The sequence below is a fragment of the Buceros rhinoceros genome, unplaced genomic scaffold, assembly GCF_000710305.1.
Source record: "Buceros rhinoceros silvestris isolate BGI_N320 unplaced genomic scaffold, ASM71030v1 scaffold11693, whole genome shotgun sequence".
Classification (NCBI taxonomy): Eukaryota; Metazoa; Chordata; class Aves; order Bucerotiformes; family Bucerotidae; genus Buceros; species Buceros rhinoceros.
The window spans coordinates 2,689-15,356 of NW_010401865.1; the positions used below are offsets into that span (position 1 = coordinate 2,689).

The window sequence follows — 12,668 nt, forward strand, 5'->3', positions numbered from 1 at the left end:
GAAGCCTGTTCAAAGCAAGAGCCTGGGCAGGGGTGGGGAAGGAAAAAAAAAAACCAAAACCAAGCTTTCACAGTGGCCACTTTCCAAAAAGTCCATTAAGATCCCCAGCTGGGCCCCCGTCCCTTCCGAGGATTTTGTTCATCCGCTCTTCTCTGCTGAAGATGGGAGCTGACCGGCCACCTCCGCCAGCCGTCTGCCGTGCACTGGACCGCTGCTGAAGATGGGAGCTGACCGGCCCCCTCCGCCAGCCGTCTGCCCTGCACTGGCCCACGACACAGCGGGCAGGAGCTCCGCCCAGGCAAAGGAGCTGCTTCAGTAAAGCCAACCACTGGTGTTCGTGCATGTGTGTGTATTATATTATATTATATATAACCTGCTCGGGTAAGCTTTTCCCGTAACGAAGCTGCAGGTTTCTTCATCGCTAGCACTGATTTTTAAAATGAAAGGCTTCCACTAGCTGACACACAGCAAACCCTCCCCCCACCCCGCGGGAACCTATTCTCCGACCACGTCGCCCGCTCCCCACACCGAGCTGGGGCAGTTCTTCAGACAACCTGGGATGTGGATTCGCTGACAAGACACGCTGAGCTCTGTTGAATGGCCCCTGCTAAGCTCCCGACCAAATTCAAGCTGTGCACTACGTCAAAGTCCAAAACTTCACTTAAAAAGAAAATAAAAAAAGAGGTTAAAAAAAAGAACTTCAGCAGAGAATGAGGTTTGGGGTTTGTTTTGTTTTGTTTTTTCCTTCTTTCTGTTGTGGGAGGGGGCATGAGGCAAGAGTCCTGGTTCTGAAGTACACAACAGCAAACTTCCAACATGAAGAGATTGTCGAGGGGAGAGACATTGGTGTGTTGTATTGCTCCGCTTTCCCTCCTCCCCCCACCTAGTCCCCTGCCCCGGACACCCTGCAGAGTGAGAATACAATGAAACTGGTCTGTATTTATAGATATTTTACAAGGTTAAATAAGAACAACAATAATAATAATAAAAAATTGAACACTAAAATGAACAGGTTGGTTGGTTTGTTGGTTTTTTTTGTTTTGTTGGGTTTTTTTTCCTCTTTTTAATTTTCTTTCCAAATATGACCAGTGTTGCTGAGCAAGACTCAAATTACTGGTGATTTTTCCTGTGCAGCTGGCTGCTTGGTACCGGTTCAGGTGGAGTTGGAGGCTGATGCTGTAGCTACACTATTGGTCTGAACTCGTTCTCCTGCGTTAACATCTGCAAACGACAGGCAAGAGGAAGGGAAGAGAGAAAAAACAACCAGCATTACCTCCAAAATACAGACACGTTTGGAACAACAGCTACAACATTCCCCGCACAGGGAATTCACCCACAACTCCCACCGAGGTGCTGTTTGGTCAGGATGTTCTCCTGATGTCAGAGGAGCAGGCAGAACAGTTCAGCCTGGGGAGAGGGTGGGGAGATTGTCTTTAAGCAAAGGTAACCTCAAGGGCTGAGGGTTGCAGGCTGGCACGTGGACACCCAGCTGGGCTCTAGCAGGTTTTGCAGGGTGTAACGCTGCCCGCGTAGCGGTTAAGTCACCCACGTTACATTCCAGTAACTCTGAGCTCAACATGAGGCACACTAGCATCGCCAAAGCTAAGGGATCGAGGAGCCGTGGCTGCTGCAAGGTTTCAGGCTGGGCGCTGAAGTTTCCTGTTGTTACGCCTCCTAGTAACAAAAGCTGCCTGTTAACGGTGTGAAGAGCACCGACGAGGAACGCGACAAGCCTGCTTCCCCAGCAGAAACAGCTTGCGTGTTAAAGCGCAATTCATGCACTTGCTGCCTCAGAAAACGTCTTTCAAGTCTACCGCTTTATTCCGTTGGACCTGCCACCCTCCGAACTGCTGAGGCCTGAAGCCAGTAGGGAGGTTTAAGCAAGCGCAAGACATTGTTAGAGTGCCTGCAGAAAGTGCAGGCAACACCTTGTCTTCTCTGGGGGAGACAAGTCTTCTCACAGAGGGACAAGTCACATGATCGTGGACACATGTCAAAGTGCATTCCAAGAAAACACAAGAAGATTTGGTTTGCAAAGAAGTATCAAAGAAATACCAAAAGAAAGTTCACTCTGTGTTTTCATAGGCCGCTTCAGGTATTTTCTCTTAAAAACCTGTTCTTAACATTAGAAGAGTTGGTAGGGAGCAAGAAAAATGCTGCACTGACTTATCTGGAACCATCCTATACGGTATCTACTTGGCACAGTGACACAGAGTTAAGTGGGTGAATGGTTAAACACAAAATACTCCACACCAAGCACGGCTGGGGAAGAGACAGTAGGTGAGGTTTTCTACAAGACACTGTCATGCTTTTCTCCCAGGAAAGTAAGGTGAACCGCAAAGCTATCAACACTGCAACGGGGTGGGGAACCAGACAGACAGTACCGAAGAGGGCAGACCGGGCAACCAGTGCATCCAAAAGGACAGGGGCATAAGGGCTCATAAAAAGAAGCAACACACCCCAGTTGGAGGGACAGCACGACCAGTGTAAACGGTACACGCAACAGAACACAACTGTGGTGCGGTGGGGGTGCAGCAGTGCTCCTCCACCTCTCCAGAAGAGCTCATGAGGCAACGCAGCCGGGCAACGCTCTACCGTCACCTGGGAATGAAGCCCCTCTCCTCTCCTGCCACACTGACTGACCTCAGACGGAAGCACAGCCACGAACAACGAAACGAATGAGAGTCTAGAGACGGGCAGCACTTGCTGAGTGACAAATTAAGTAACATACACAGACAATGGCAACAAAAATAGGAACTCAAACAAACAGCAGCATCCAACAATACAAGGGACAAGTGGGAAGAGAAGATGCCTATTTGAAAAGGCAGCGCTGTGAGGAGCGTGTGGGAAGAATGTGAATCCTCCTGTGGGCAGAGGATGCCAGACGACCGCTCGGGGAATTTCCCATTCCCTCTCCTCTCACCACAATTCAGTTGCAGCCCCTCCCTCATGAAAAAAATTACCCCCCGTGATGAAAAAAAGAAAGCTCACGTAGTCACCAGCACCAAGGCAGCATGACGACAGTACCATTGTTATCTGGAAAGCAAGCCTTCCGCACAAGAGACACCCTCCTACGTGGAGAATTTCCCTGAAGGTGCAGTTCCCAAAGGCAACATGCATGCAGACCAGTGATGACCACGGAAACCAGAAGTGACCCAGCTGGGCATCTAACGGCTTCCGCACTTTAAACTCTCACTATGCCTGTTTTAGATTAATTTTCAGGTACGGATAAACTCCAGTTAACGCAACATCCGCCGTGCCTGATGCGAGCAGTCCATCTGGAATCTGTACTGTTGGCAGAGGATTTCTCTATGTGTACAAAAAACGGTTGTACTTCATTTGCTGAAATGAAATGTGCCTTTTGATCTATTCCTGAAGAGAGCAGAGGCTGAAAGCATTATCATTACATTGCTACTGAGCAGAGATAAAGAAAAAAGAGGAAGGGATGAAGCTACTTCACGTAACATATGCTCCTTTGCTATCATCACTCCAGTGGGGGAGTGCCTTAAAAATACACACGCCACACATTAAAAAGGAAATAAACCACGTGACGCAGCTCAAGACCATTTACATGGGGATTTTCACATATAGAAGTCCACCCAGGCTGGGATGGAGCGCAGAGCCTAGCCAAAGCTGTACTGGCTTCAAACCTGCAAGAAAATGCAGTTTTGACATTCCAACTTGTTCTTTGACTCTGCATCGACAGGACATTTTGGGAACAAGAGAGGGGCTTGTTCCAGCATTTCTTTGCCAAAGCACCAGAAAAAGAGCACGGCTGGAGTATGAGGGACTCTGGACATTCACTTACTCCTCCTCACCATGAGAAATCAGTATTGGGGCATAAAAGAAGAAAACCTAGGTCTTCAGCTACACCGCTAAAATACCTGCTTTGCAAAGCAGTCGTCTATGCCGCTGTGGAGCCCTGCTGGAGGGCAAGGCTAGGAGCTGATGTGACATGTGGCTCTCTGGTACGGGACAGATGACAACACAGCAGATTGCAGCCTTGAGATCAGGGCAGTCTCTTTGTCCTGACCTACCCACCTGACATCTCTGCCTATGCAGGCAAAGACACCTGAAGTGTCTGCTCTTCCAAAAGTACTTCTAAACAGAGGGCAAAAGTATCTCTCATCAACACAGAACACCTCCTCCAATTCAGCTTTTCCTCCTCTGAGGAACGCCTCAGCTTTCTCGGAGGGTGTCTGAGAATCCTTAGAAATCTCCAGGAAAGGAAAGATGGGGCTACAGTTCAGAGAAAGACAGAGATGCCAGCTCAGTCTGGGAAAGCCCATTAGCACTAATGACAGATTAGCTGGTTGGATTTGTAGTGCTGACAGACTGTGCTGCTCATCTGCAGAGATACAGAAACAAAACTACCACCAGCCTGGGAGTCCTCACAGGACAGCCGAGAAAACAGCTGGAAGGAGGTTTTCCCATTGTGCCTGTCTATGGATGTAGAAATCTGGGGCTCAGAACAAAACTGGGCAGCCTGAAACGGTCACGGACTCTTCCCTGCACTGAGTTTGCAAAAGCCTGAGCAAATTGCTTGTCCCTCTTCTCCTGGTTAAGGAGTTAAAAGTTTTCCAAAATGCCTTCAATGGGAATACCATAAATGCACTAAATCTTATTTTAGGGAGCACTGTGGTCCTTTTAAACTGCCACACACTGGCAGGTAACACCAGCTGTAATCTGTTTTGTTACTGAAAGTTCAGCCACACCACTGCATTTGGGATTACATGGGATCAACACAGCGGGATGCCCGGGATGGTGACCCCAGCATGCCTGCTGGCACAACTCCCCTGCAGACATCAATTACGCTCTTCTCATCCTAATGCTGACTAACTACTGCTGCAGGCTGATCCAGGAAGAAAAACATGTAGTCACATAAGCAGATACACAATTTGGCTTGGCGTGCGCGCTCCCCTCTCAGATGCTATGGCTGCACAGCTATGAAACCACTCTCCTCCTCCTCCAGCTACATCAAGTCAGCATCCACATGAATAAAGCTGCACTGGCAGTTTTAATGCATGGCCAGTATAAATCACAGAAAGCTAGCACCTTGTTTCAACCAGGGCTGATAACTCTCATCCTTCTTTTCCTCTACTTTGCTTTAGACGTGCCACTAATGTCAAAGAGAATTTCTCATAGTATTTAGGTGAATTTACTAACCCTGGTACAGCAAGGCTTCACATTCCCACTGCAAAGCCAGCTTCCATTAGTACAGTGAATCCAGCTTTATGTCTCCTCAAGGAAACAGGAAATTTACAATCTTTTTTAAACACTCAGAAATTACCTACAATAATTCCTCTGCATTTAAGATTACGATCCCAGGATTACTGTTGAAATCATCACTGTGAGTCTATCTGTTGACAAAAATTACTCGGTTTGGACAATTTCTAAAAACGCAGATGTGTGTCATATTGGTTAGCATAAGGGCTGGCATTGCTGGCTTGATGAAAACTGCACTGTTAGCATAGTACATTGAAAAGCCAGTCTTTCCATCTCTTAACACCTCACCACTGCTAAGCGTCCTGGCAAACGTTACTTTGCTAGACTTTGGACACGCAGATCTCACTTTTCTAGTTATTCTCTACGACCCTGCCTTTGTGCACAATAAAGAGCAGTGCTTTACACCTTATCGAAAAGCAGAGATTGACATGGCTGCATACCAACACGACAGCCATGAAAATGGAGTATCTGTCTGTAAGCAGGTAACAACCACCCACGCGGATTATCTAGAGTGATGAACTAGTACACTGCATTTCAACACACATGCACCTGCGCCTCAAGCCTACAGAGTAGGCAGCTGCATTGGACACAGGAGCAGACAACTGACCCTCAGTATCAGCTCTGCTTGCTAGGGGGAAGCACAAGTTACACACTAATAATGTGAAATACAGTTACATATAACTTGCTTTGCCCTTTGAATTGTCTTGAGAGCTACATTTTGTTCCATCTCACCACTTGAAAACCAGTTTCTGGACTTACACTGCTTAGTCACACAAGCAAACATTCTGCAGAAAAGTCTCTGCCTATCAGGATGCCCTGGTTAGGTAGGAGAGTTGTTCTCATGCTGCTCTACCATCACTGAAGGATTAGAAATTTACTGCTCTGGGATGTGCAAAAGGCACAGGGGAAAAAAGCGGACCCCTCCTATGAAAACCTCTTGCTAAGTGTAGCATCAGCATGCAAAGCACAACAGATTAACACAACCTCATACCGGACCTAATCCTAAAAATCACAACTCTGACAAAATTCCCACTGCCTGCTGTGAGAGCCTCATGTGAATAAGAAACTACCAACCCACTGTGCCTCAGAATCCCAAAGCTTCAAGATGCCCAATACCGAACTCAATTTCACAATTTCTTTGCAAGCTGCCAGGGCATTTTTTTTGTTTGTTTGTTTTGAACTATGAATAAGAGGTCCTATCCCAGCTCAGTGCAGTGCTTGCAAACAGAAGGTTTAGAAATGCTGACATCAGCATCGTGGGGTTGTTATGTTTTGGTTGTGTATACTTCACATTCAGGACACATTTGAGACTCAGCCTAATGCATTTTCACCCCAACATGGACCCTTGGAAAGTGCTGGGTGAAAACAGATTTCTTAACCCCTTTAATTCCTTTAGTTAATTGTATCTTGGCAAAGAACTCCTTAAAAGGCATGAAAGGGACATTAAGTGAAACAGTATTTATCAGAGGGACTTAAAATAATTTTCCATGTTTGTATTTCATATTTTTTTCAATCACTTTTACTATTTTATATGCTTTATTTCCCTCCTCACTCGTTGAGCAACAGATGCACAAAAAAGGGAAATTGAGAACATGACTATTTGCAAAATACTGCCAAGTATATGAAACAAACATATTAAATTTCAAAATAGTAATTTTGCTTTCTCCTAAATTCAGAGCACATAAATTTTCCAAGCCATATCTTTTATCTCCTGCTATACATTTTCAGAGAGAAGCCTCATCTTTCAAACCTGGGTGCACCTCTCTGTCCTGGAGTATGAAAATGTTTCCTATACAGCACAGGCTGGACCATGTGAATCAAGTATCAGGTAACTGTCCAGCGCGTAAACCTGCAAACACTTTCCTGCATATTTCAAGAATACCCTTCTAATCAGGGCTTCTCCTTATCAGCTCTCTTACACTGAGTAAGCGTCCTTCGCTTCAAAATGGGGTCACAGCCCTTGTCAAATGAGACTGACGTGCGCACAGGATACACGTGGAAGCACACCCATTTTGCAGCCTGCCTTTGGCTGTCCAAGCTCGAGACCGCTGGCTGGTGTGCTGACTCAGGGTTGACTCAGAGGAGGAGTGCCACGTATTTAACCACCCCTGGGACTTCCTGCAGCACCTGGGATTTTCTTTGGGAGTCTCCCAACTGATATCACCAGGCTTTTAAGCTTTCACTGGATACAGAATGCAATATGGAGTGGCTACAGGCCAACAGTCAGCTTTTAAAAGGTTTCTGATAGAAACTTGAGAGCGCGCAAGAGAGGCAAAGAAACAAACTTAGCGCTGGCCAAAACCCAAAAGCATCTGCCTCGTGCCCAAAGATGACACAAGCAAACTCAGAAGAATCTGCAATTACTTAGAAGAGGCAGTGAGCATGCTGAATGACCTCCCTAACTAGACTCTTAAGTGCTAATGCCTCTGGGGGAAAAATCCTCTCCATCCACACTCCAGAGACCACATGTACTGAGCTAGCTGTTTCTTCTCTTCCTCATTATCACACACTCATACTCCACATCAGTATTAATTTGAGACTCGCTGAGACCTCAGAAATTAGGTGCAAATCAATCCACAAGGATTGCTAAAAAAAAAGGCAAGATAATGATTTTTTTAATAGTGAAAGTCTGAGCAAGAAGGACCAACAGACTAAACAGTCGAAGACACATTTTAAGTGCCCTCGGTTCGAATTTTAGTTGGTGACACAGCTAGCATCCAAATGACCACCTACCGAGACCGAGTTTCAGATGATGCTATAACGAACCCTTCCTCCCCATTCATCCCAAGGGTCAAGGCAGCTCATGGGATTCAGCAGAGGGAGAGAGGGTGGGGAAGGAGGCAGGCAGTTGCACGTTCTCACCTGAGGCTGCTGTAGCATTTGTAGGGGTTGAAGCAGCTGCTTGGTTCCGGGCATGAGCGGGGATGAGGATCGAAGCCAGAGATGGGTTACTTGACAGTTCTGGAGGGGAGGTGGAACAAACAGAGTTAGCTCATCATCCACAAAGAGCCCTGCATGCAGGCTCAGCTCCTTGGGTTTCCCCCCTGTAACTGCAACCTCGAGTGAAATGCATGCCCTTGCAGCCAAAGGTTGCGTTACATTTTCTTCTTTGCTGACCAGAGGAACCCACAGCAATATTTGGCAAGGCAGGCTCCAGAGCAAGACTGTAAAAACTACAAGTAGTGGTGCAAGGGAATTATTTCGTAGAGAAAGACAGTGGCTTGAGAGTTAGCAAAGAACCAACCAATCCTGTTCCTTATCAATGGCCTGATAATGCTGTTTCCTTCTGAGCACTGGAAGGATTCCCTTCACAAACCCACTTGCAATCAGTTTCAAGGAGAGCTCTGATAACAGTGGTGCTGCTCTGGGCACTGGTTCAGCAAGCAAGCAGCTGCAACAGTTGCTTCAAGAGCTTCAGGGATTTAGTTCTTTGGCTCACTCAAGCACCACTTTCTCAAGGACTCAGGAACCCAAGACCAATCTCTCACAGCAGTCTCCTTAAGTGAGGCCAAGAAGAGATGACATCTCCTCAGGGAAAGGCACAGGGAATTGGTCTGGCAATTTAGAAGGACACTCAAAATGAAGCAACCATTCTTTCTGAAGACATTAAGAAAAAATAGTTATGTCTTTTAGGCTCCAAATATAATATAGTTTCAGTGTGTATCAGAATGAGAAACAGGAATCTTACAGCCACAACTGTGGGAGGATTAACGGCAACACATTGCCAACAGATGACTTCTAGCATTCTTTCAAGAGAATCTAGTGCCTCACGGATCAAGCCAAGACAGGTCCTGTTCGTTTCAGGAACAGGAGTGACTGGCTGTCTCTTGAGAAAGCAACATTTGCTGAAAAGGATGTGAACAGTCACCTTGCAGAAGGAGACTGATGACTTTTGGAGCTCCAGGAGGTCAACTGGAGGAGAAACGATAATGGACAGCTTTTTACTGAAGACCTCCAGATAGCAAGGGCTGTACAGAAACCCATCCACATCACCATGGGTTTAGTAAGGGTTTTTGTAGATAGTCTTAAATTGTTTAATACTGTTTATTGTTTAAATACTGCTTTTCTTTAACACAGACCTTAAACTTAGGGGTTAAAAATATCAGTAGCGTGCTTAGCAATCTTTTTTCTCCATTAAGTTACATAAGTTTCTCTACTGCTGGGAGGGCAAGATGCAGAAGAGACTCACCTGCTTACAAGCCTCTTATTGCTACACCTTTTGCAACCATGTTTCCACACTAATGAACTCAAGCTCCAGTCCAAAACCAAATAGAAGTTGCTACATTTACCTGCAACCCATCCAATCTATCCCGCAATACTCCATTCGGGTCTAAGCAGATCCAGCTAGTCCTTCCAGAAAGCCTCAATACTCACAGCAGTTATACAAATATTAATCCTCCATTCCTCAAATGCAGGAATAATTCAGAATTCATACGTTCATAATATAATTCTGAATTTGTAAATCTCCATTTAAAATGGAAAAATAAACTTAAGAAACATTAATCCTAATCATCAATCCAAGTGTCAAAGTTGAACACTAGTGCTAAATATATACTTTATTACTATCTTGAGTATTAGCTGCTCCATGCTAGAAAATGTCTTTCCTTTAGTGTTTTTTTCAAAGCTATTTCTCAAATCTGTTGTTACTGGGAATCAGCTGTTTACCTCACTCTTGACAGCTTCTATCACTCCCTGTTTACTTTCCACTCTTCACTGGCAGCAATACAGGGCTGTGACCCAAACAAAAGTGGAACTACAATGTCAAGAAAACCAAGCGACATTTGCTTTGTTCTGGTGCTAAGCAGTGCCTCGAGGATGCAGCTGTAGATTGCCTGCGCCTGCCTGCATTGCTGAGCCAAAGAACCAGCTGATCCGACAGAACACTCTTGCAAAAGCACTTCGGCCCCATTCTCATTCTTCCTGTACGTTCATCTAGTGCTGTCAGAACACATCCTTTTGCAGCACCGGCGATGGCAACTGTACTGTTGTTTGTTGTTCTGAAGGCAAGTGCACCTTCTTCTCTGAAGCTACCTTAAAGAACTTGCAGAGAGACTAGAAGACTCTAGTTCCCTTCTTCTCAAACCTCACATTATCTCTCTTGGTATGAAGTTTCTTAAATCTGGCATGCTCTGAATGTCTTGACACTTCACATAGAGGAGCGGGTGAATTCAGACAAGAAATAACAAGTAAACTGAACTCTTGGCTGAAGTCTAATAGCAGCTTTGCTTGAGAGCTCTTGAATTTTTGCTCTCCTGTGTTTTTACAGCTATCCCATCTGGAAGGATAAGACATAGCAATACCAAGGAAAAAGCTTGACATGTGATACCTGCAGCCCACAAAGTATTGAGAACCTCTGTTCTCAGTTATTTCTAACACAATATTTGGACAAGCTGTTTAACTGCAGCCTTACCTAAATCAAGCTTGCAGTTCAAGATTGGGTTAATTACAACCAATACTGCTGCAAGAAGCTAAGTGATCAAGACAATCCAGACAAAGTTTTTAATACCATGATGTGAACTGAGCAGCTACTCCAATTCTTTTATGGAGACCCCACTCCCATTCGCATCAGCTGGGAGTACAGCTTTGGCTTTCTCCTCACCAAATCATGCCATTTGCAGCCAGTTTACATCTTCAATAAGTAGCAGAAATTAAAATGTCTAGTCTTACTAAGGCAGATCATTTTCATTCCCCAAATGCAACAAAATGCTTGGTATTATGCAAAGGTGCAATGCCTTTTTTTCGGTATTATTACATTTTATATATCAACAGAATCCCCTGGAAAAATTAGTCTTGTATCATGTTTGCTTTGTCACATTAACAAACTTTCCACGTAACTCAAGCTATTCCAGCAGTTTCTCCTCAACTTAGAAGACTGTTGGAAGCAGCACCAGTTCCATGTTTTCCTTTTGCCCCCCTTCCACATGCCCTGAGCAGAAATACTCTGTTTAAAAAAAATCCTAGGTGGCACTCAAATAGACACACTAAGGATTTCTAGTCATGTTGAAACAACAGGTTAGAAATGAAGGCATTTATATATATACCAAAAAAATTTAAGGTCACAGTCCAGGCTCCTTTAAAAAAAAATCCAACAAAATACAAAACACCCACACTTTAGCAAAATTAGTCATTTGTCATTAAGAAGCATGATAACCATTCTTAAGTGCTGAGTCACAGAAGAATTTTACAGTCTTTAATGGCTAACATGGAGTGACACTAGTATTTGTGACCCTGCACAATCACTGACATACTACGAACAGTTTAGGAAATGGTAATCATTTCACAGATTGTTTGAAAATTCAGCTTCTAGGAGAAAAATTGCTTTTTCTGCTGTCTGTCTTGCAGGTCTAACAGCCACCAAACTGCAGCTCTGTGGCTAGTTGGAGATACTTTCTTGGCCAAAAATAATTTTTTTCAAACCTGAATGGGCATATAACATTTGTTTAAATACTAAGAGAAACTTACAGGCAAGACATTAAGAATTACTCAGATAAAGCTCTCTTTGACAGATCTCATTTCTACAAGCCCCAGAACTACTGCTGCCCAGCCAAAGACCATGATCTTCATCTTCCATATACTCTCACTGAATTTTTTCTAGACTCTTATCTGAGCAGCATCACTGCCCAGATCAGAGTATTTGGTATGACACTCGGGTTCTTTCTGAAAATCAGTCCAATGTATTAATGATCAGATTTACGTTTCTATTTCTAACAGTCTTGCTTTCAACCCTTCTGCAGCTACCTCCTACTTCATGGGTTTCAGACAGCTTGACTGAGCCAAATAAAATGCTTATTCTAAAACTTAGTTATTGTCTGCTGAAAGCAAATGCCATTCAAAACAAAAGGACATCTTTCATTACTTTTAAAATTACCACGGATGACTTAACATGAGTCATCATCAGATTTCCAACGATCCAATTTATTTCCCAGTTGGGATTTCTGCTTCAGACTAGCCAACGTGACAGGATCTTGCACAGTCTTGCTAAAGAACAAGGACTGTACAGGGGTCACAGGAAGAGCAAAAGCTTGTCATATATTTTGAGGTTGTAATTAAGACTGCTGCTACATGAGACTCACTGCTGTACAATTAATTAAAAACACTCCAAATCACTACGCTAAGCAATGTATTTATTTATTTTTAGACACTTTCGTGACTTTTTTTGAGTTTGGCTGTCACCTGCAACAGATCTCATTTGGAAATGTGCTCGGCCTCTGTCCTGCCTTCCTTTTTAGGTGATAAAACTGGTATCTGCTACCAACAGAAACCTGCATTTTTGAATTTTAAGGAAATGTCTCCAATGAAACTGATTTCTCTTGCCATTCCCATAAATTGCTGTGCAAGGGGAGAGCACATGAGCTCTTTAGGACGGCAAAAGAGAAGCTTTCAATTTGCTTGAGCATTAGAGTAGCCTACCCAGCAGTTTCCACACCGCCTAGGTGAAAACC

General features: G+C 44.5%; 1 protein-coding gene across 1 annotated transcript in view; it reads right to left on the reverse strand.

The window, feature by feature from the left end:
• Positions 1–716: 716 nt before the first annotated feature.
• The window catches only part of LOC104490176 (glycogen synthase kinase-3 beta-like), a gene marked incomplete at its 5' end in the record, with an annotated part of 37,771 nt that continues 25,819 nt past the window's right edge, over positions 717–12,668 (reverse strand). Inside the window, 2 exons of the mRNA XM_010132426.1 lie at positions 717–1,221; positions 8,089–8,187. Of these exons, the coding sequence (XP_010130728.1) occupies positions 1,154–1,221; positions 8,089–8,187 (167 nt within the window). The remainder of the gene's footprint in view (positions 1,222–8,088; positions 8,188–12,668) is intronic.